This window comes from Lactuca serriola, chromosome 2 (assembly GCF_051521515.1).
Source record: "Lactuca serriola cultivar US96UC23 chromosome 2, Lser_US96UC23_V15, whole genome shotgun sequence".
Classification (NCBI taxonomy): Eukaryota; Viridiplantae; Streptophyta; class Magnoliopsida; order Asterales; family Asteraceae; genus Lactuca; species Lactuca serriola.
This window is the reverse complement of record NC_136409.1, coordinates 70,064,962-70,072,066: the sequence shown is the minus strand read 5'-3', so window position 1 is coordinate 70,072,066 and position 7,105 is coordinate 70,064,962. Positions and strand designations below refer to the sequence as shown.

General features: G+C 36.0%; 1 protein-coding gene across 1 annotated transcript; it reads left to right on the top strand.

Moving 5' to 3' along the window:
- Positions 1 to 787: 787 nt before the first annotated feature.
- On the top strand, positions 788 to 6,778 carry LOC145086359 (putative disease resistance protein RGA3). Its single transcript, XM_079024109.1, has 3 exons — positions 788 to 4,830; positions 5,801 to 5,881; positions 6,371 to 6,778. Exon 1 carries the CDS (start codon positions 893 to 895, stop codon positions 4,367 to 4,369), a length of 3,477 nt encoding a protein of 1,158 aa, XP_078880235.1. The 5' UTR covers positions 788 to 892; the 3' UTR covers positions 4,370 to 4,830; positions 5,801 to 5,881; positions 6,371 to 6,778.
- Positions 6,779 to 7,105: the final 327 nt, after the last annotated feature.

Here is a 7,105-nt window from a genome sequence, read left to right as displayed (position 1 = left end):
TAAGATGATTTCAGAAAGATACGTGAAGTTATAAATGAACTGTAATGCAGCTCCTAGTAAGTACAAGGAAAAGGAAACAACACCAAATAATGGAGATAAGTTATTCAGATAAAACCAAAAGAAAAAAAAGCAATCCACAAGGTCTTGAATGCTAACATGGTAGAGAGTTGTTAGATTATTGAGCTACTTGAATCCAAAAAGTCATGGCTTTACTGAACAGAGGTTTCAAGAAGAGGTAAGTTTGAGCAATCGAGAGATCATGGCAGCCACTTATTTTCTTGATAAATCGAACCAGAAGCTGAAAATATGATAGCACCAGTATCTTTTTAATATTGTGTGCTACTGATACATCATATACTTCCACCATTAAAACTTCAGGTGAAAGCAGAGTTGAATGTAAAAAATAGCAATGTACTTTCATTGACACATATGTTAAAAAAAGATCCATTTTTTTTAGATAAATGGCCTAAGAAAAATCTATTTTCAGACTATTAAAGAAATGTAGGGATTAAAACTGAAAAACTGGATACATATTATATTACAAAAAAAAGTATATCAGAAGATAAATATAAATAAAACAGTCACAAAGGTAAATTCTAAATTACATAAAACATTATATATTAACTATTGAAAGAGAAATTATAATGAAATATTGAAATTTATAAATGATTACTATAGAATGCTGAATAACTCAATTATTGGACACCTTTTGTATTGGATACCCTTTTCCACTATAATTACCGACAAAGTAATATCCTTGTGGCTGCTTTTTCATTCATTGAGTCTCTTTTTGTTCCACCATCTCATAGACTTACTTTATCAGTTTCACCTTTTTTTTCCACCATTCATCCATCCACTCTTCCTCTCTTCTCAATTCTCCACAACAGTGAAAATGGCCGAAGGTTTAGTGACTATTGCTGCCGAGGGGATACTGAAAAAGATTTTGTCTATTGCTGCTGGAGAACTAGCCATTGCCTGGGGTTACGAAGAAAAGCTGATCGGCCTACACAGAACATTGGACCTGATTCGTGCCAAGTTGCTCGATGCGGAGGGAAAAAAGGAAACAAGGGCTGTAATGGTGTGGCTGAAGCAGCTAAAAGATGTTGTGGGTGAAGCTGATGATGTGTTGGATGAGGTTCATTATGAAATGCTGAGGCGTCAAATAAACAAAGAAGATCAGGTGGAAAGAAAGGTACCGTGTCTTCCAAGCTTGAAAAGGTTTTCATTTCGTAATGAAATTGGTCATAAAATCGAAAAAATCAATAAAACTTTGCTTCTCATTGATACACGAGCAAACAGTTTAGGACTACAAGGTGAACACTCTGCTGCCCCTGTTCCAGATCGTCTCTATTGGAGGGAGACTGTTCCACACCCAGAAGAATTTAAAATTGTTGGGAGGGTGGAGGATGAAGAGCGCATCATACACCTATTAACCGAGTCAAGAAAAGAAGAAAAACTTACGATTGTTCCCATTACGGGAATGGGTGGGATGGGGAAGACCACTCTAGCTAAGTCCGTATACAATAATCGAAAAATCCAGCAACGTTTTGATGTGAAAGCATGGTTGTGTGTGTCGGTTAAGGTTGACATCAACACACTTCTCGCAAAGATCTATGAATCTTTTTCCGGAAGGAAATCTATGTCAGACCTTAAGGTCAATTTAATTAAAAGTCTTGAAGAGGAATTAGCAACAAAAAGATATTTGCTCGTCTTGGATGACGTTTGGGTCGAAGAGAGGCAATATTGGGAAGATTTTAGGAGTTGTATGATAAAAGTAAACTCAAGAAACGGAAGTGGCATACTTGTCACTACACGTAAGCTTGATATCGGAACAACCGGAATGAAGGTTGATTCATGTCTTTTAAAAGGTCTTTCTGATGATCATTGTTGGGACATCTTTAGAGAAAGAGCGTTTGTGGCAGGCACAATGCCATCGCGAGAACTGGAGGAGATAGGCCGTGAGATTGTAAACAAGTGTGGTGGTCTACCATTGCTCTTAAATTTAATAGGTGGCATGTTGGCAAATTACAATGACAAAGAGAAGTGGTTGGCCATTAGAAATAGCAAAGTTTGGGATCTAGAAGATGAAACAGAGAGAGTTCAAAAGAGTTTGGAACTGAGCTTTGATAATCTTCCCAATTCTATGGCCAAGCGATGTTTTGCATATTGTTCAATCTTTAAGAAAGATAAGGTCATGAAAAGAGAAGAACTGGTCCTACTTTGGATGGCTTTAGGGTTGGTTCAAGCGCATGAGGAAAGAAACAAAGAGATGGAGGATGTGGGAAATGATATTTTTCAAATTTTGAACAACAATTCGTTGTTCCAAGATGTTGAAAGGGATGAGTATGGTAAAACCACTCGTTGTAGCATGCATGATCTGGTGCATGATCTTTCATTATCACTTTCAAACCATGAAAGCTTAAATCTGATGGATGCCACAAATGATGATATTGCATGTATGCCTCAGGTTAGACATCTCGCTTTTTACCAAGAAAAGAACAACGACGATGAATTCGAAGGCAATGTTTCTTTGAAGTTCATTGAAAGGAATCTGGTGGCTAGAAATTTGCATACATTGTTCATCAAATGTGGAGTTAAGAATAAATTTCCATTTCAACGATTAAAGTGCGTACGAATCCTAAAACTCAAAGGATGTAGAATATGGATGATAGACGATTCAATTGGAGAGTTGGTGCATCTCAGGTATCTTGATTTGTCAAATACCAGAATCCATGTTCTTCCAAAATCTATTGGTAAACTTTACCATTTGCAAACTCTCAAGCTGCTTGACTGCCTACATCTCGAGTTTCCTGAAGAAATGAGAAATTTGATAAGCCTGCGACATTATGAGTCCCACCAAAGCCTTCCCGCCAATTTTGTGGGACACTTAACTTCTCTTCGAACATTAATGCCTTACTTCCGTGTGCTTAGAAACGAGGGGCATGGAATTGAAGAGCTTAGCCGTTTAAAACACCTCAGGGGAAAGCTCTGTATTTTCAATCTAGAAAATGTTAGGAGCAAAGAGGATGCTGTCAAGGCAGATTTATGTAGCAAGAAAAGTTTATATGAGATTGAATTCAGTTGGAGCGAAAATCATGAAAGTGCCAGCAGAAACGACAGGGAAGTATTGGAAGGCTTGCAACTCCCTGGGGATGTGAAAATATTGCAAATTCAGAATTTTTCTAGTGATAGTTTTCCAGAATGGGTGATGAAGATGGGGATCTATGTTGATGGGAAATGGATGCTCCTTAACAAGCTTGTACAGATCAAATTAATAGGTTGTAGGAGTTGCCTCTCTCTTCCCATGCTTGAGAACCTACCACATCTTCGAGATCTTGTGTTGGAGGATATGGACAGCTTGACATGCTTAAAGAATTCCAATGTTACTGGATCTACCAAGCCTTTGTCTCCTTCCTTGATATCGCTCCGACTAGAACGCATGAAAAAACTGGAAAAGTGGATAGATGGAGCACCCAACAGCTCAAAAATGATATCGCCCGTCCTACAGATATTGAATATCAATGGTTGCCCGAAGATTACTCTCATAGATGAATGCCATCCCCATCCTCTTGTTTCCTTAAAGATACGGGACTGCACAGGTCTGGTGTCCATTAAGAGCATACACGGCCTTACATCTCTTGAATCTTTAAGTATCGAGAAATGCCCGAATCTTTTAGGAATAGCCCCCTTTTTTGGTGATAATTACCCGACATCAGTAACGAAGATGGCAATGGATATTGAAGGGAAATGGATTCCTTTTGACAAGCTCATATCAATCACATTAATAGGTTGTACGAGTTGTCTCTCTCTTCCGGCGCTTGAGCATCTACCACATCTTCGGGATCTTGAGTTATGGTTAATGGACAAGTTGACATGCTTAAGGAGTTCCGATGTTACTGGATCAACGAAGCCATTGTCTCCATCGTTGAGATCGCTCCAGTTAAGAGGTATGAAAAGATTGGAAAAGTGGATAGATGGAGCACCCAACAGCTCAACAATGATATCGCCTGTCCTCGAGAGGTTGGACATTGATTTATGCCCAGAGATAATTGTCCTAGATGAATGTCATCCCCATCCTCTTGTTTCCTTAAAGATATCGCATTGCACAGGTCTGGTGTCCATCAAGAACATACAACGCCTCACATCTCTCGTATCTTTAAGTATTGAAAACTGCCCTAGTCTTTTAGAAATAGACGATTTGTCCAACCAGTGTCATTCTTTGAAGACTGTGAAAATTGACATTTGCCACAAACTGCAGTATTTTAGAAATAGACGATTTGTCCAACCAGTGTCCAATTCTTCCTTCAGTCTCCCAATGGAAATCATCGAGGAGTTACCACTACCAGAAACAGAGCTCGATTCTTCCTAAGTCTCCACGAAATCGAGGAGTTAACACTGCACAGGTATCAGAGACGGAATCAGTGAATAAATCCGTCGCTAATTAGCGACAAATTACCCAGGGATCGGCGACGGACCCGGATTCCCGCATTGGCTTATCGATTTTCCTTGATTCAGCGAATGTTCTGCAAGAAATATTATCCACTGGTGATAGGTCGATGGTTTTATTAATTTTAGCGAGGGTTTTCCTACAAATTAGCGATAGATGTTGCTTTTTTATTTCAGCGACCGATCGTTTCCCTCCTAAATATTTGGGGATTCCTTACATAAAGATACAACTTCAGTAAAATTACGTCTCGCGCTTGGTTCATTCGTGCGATAAACCCCTCCATTATCGCCACCATCACAACTGCACTTCTACCGTTTCAATCACGCTATGGTACTCGGTCTAGAAGTTGTATATAATTCCTTTTCTTCAAATGATAACATCAGGTAACTGCCGACATTATCCCTTCTCTTTTGTTTTCTTTTGATTACGTCATTTTGTTTTTACTAGGGTTTGATGGTTTTGAAGGCTTATCTTATTCACTTTAAATTTTTTGATAGTTAAATTTTTTTTTATTACGAACATGATTTGTGTTCATTAGGTTTTTTTTTTTACTGTTAAGTCCACTCTCATTGGCATTTTGTAGATTAGTTGATATGGTGAAGGCTTGCTGTAACTAGATTGAATAAGTTGTCCCCACCAGCTTGGATGTTTTCAGGTCTACTTGATAATTAAAAAATGTGAATGATTTCAAGATTTTACTTGTGGAGGGTAGACATAGAATTAAAAATTAGTGAAGTGTACCAATGTAGCCTTTTATTATCTTACTTGATCTTTAAGAAGGTTGCGTATGCTCAAGGCTACTAATATCATACTTGTTTTTGTTTCCCCAAGCTAGTTTGACCATTTTGCCCTTGGATTGATGTAATTCTTGTTGGTTGCTTCTGCCCCTGTTGTGGTATTGTTAAGCTCGTGGTAGGTGGACCAGAAAGGCTTGACTGCTGCTACTTGTTTCTAGGTTGCCCAATTAGATTGACCATTTTGCCCTCGTGTTGATGTTTTACTGCTTGATTGCCTCCACCCCTGTTGTTGTAGTGTTTTTGTGTAAACATACTAAACCAACCGTTTGATAGCATTTAACAAGGTGTATTTTACCACTCTAATTATTTTCAGAACATTTCTTAAAAAATAATCATCATATAGATGATAAGCAATTGATTATTGTTCTTCAAATTTGTGTTCAATTGTGAAATAGATTTATTATTGCTTGTGTTCACAAAATGAATGCATTTCTAATGTGAACATATTTTAAAATTCATCTTCTTTTAATAAAACTATATTATTTTTTGTCTTTATGCAACTTTGGCATTTTTTAAAGAATTTTCATATTGACAGTTCTAACATTTTAATTTGCAGGAAACAATGGTGTTTGGTAGAAATCCATCAAAATGAATTTTGAGTCAACGGACAAGGGGTTTACTCATTAAACTACTCAAGGTTCACTCTCATAACTATCACTACACTCGGCATCCTATTATAAATATTGCTTTATTTCTAATGTGTAAAAAAATGTTATTTTTGTGCTAAATTCCATGGCTATTTGAAATATATTATAAGAAAGATTTACATAGACGTACCAGGTAAACGAGCAACAAGCTGTATCGCAACCCCTTTTTGGATGGCAAAACTAATTCTTTTAAAAACATATATAGATCTTGAAGTCATAAAATGTAAAATTTTTATAATTTTTTCTAAATCCTTTTTACAACCACGGAGTAAATATGAGATTGCTTTATTTCTAACGTTGCTATTTACTTGTTTATCATGTGTATTATTAAAATGGTGTCGAGTTGAAAGTATGTTGATATGTTGTGTCAACTTGAGAGTATGTTGCTAAAGCATAATGAATTTGAAAGTTCATTGCTATTTTCTATGAAGTTGAAGGTATCACGGTTAAATGGTTTAGTTTATTTTTTTTACTTATAGGTTATTGTTGATCGAATACGCGAGGAGTTAAAGGAAGAACTCACCAACGCATTTCTGACAGACATTAACACCATATTAGCAATGGAGCAACAACAAAAATCATATTTTTTAGCGACTTCCATCCCTAAGTATAAGAAGTCTTTCGCTAATTTTGTTGCTGCCCTTTAGCGACAAAGGATTTTTGATAGTAGTATTCCATCGTTGATCCCTAAACAAGGAAAATCCAAAAACTAATCATTTTTTGTTTTGTTTTGTTTTGTTTTTGTTTTGTTTTTGTTTTTGTTTTTGTTTTTTTGTTTTGTTTTTTTTTATTTTTTATTTTATTCAGTTTGACGATAAAACAAATACCTAAATGTCCAAATAATTTATTTAACCATCATTAGCGATGAATGTTCACTTAATAAAGAATTTTTGGGCTTATTTATGTTGGACCTTTTGTTAAGCCATTTAGGTAGGTTAATTTTTAGATCAAATCCCTAATGATGGCAACTTAATTATAATTGTTGATAGTTAATTGCAAGAACTTTGTGTAAGTTATCTAAATAATTATACAAATTAGTTAATTGGACCTAGATAACTAATTACATTAGAAAATCGTAAATAATAATTAACATTCATTGCACTTATTTGTTTGTTTTGTATCCAATTTAATTGAGTTTAAACAAAACCCCTTTCGTTTTACTTTACTGTTATTAGTTTAGTTAACATTTGAACTATCAAATCTAATCATATTCA

What these genes read in the sequence shown, in the direction of transcription:
- LOC145086359 (XM_079024109.1), top strand. Translation starts at nt 893, where the DNA reads ATGGCCGAAGGTTTAGTGACTATTGCTGCCGAGGGGATACTGAAAAAG.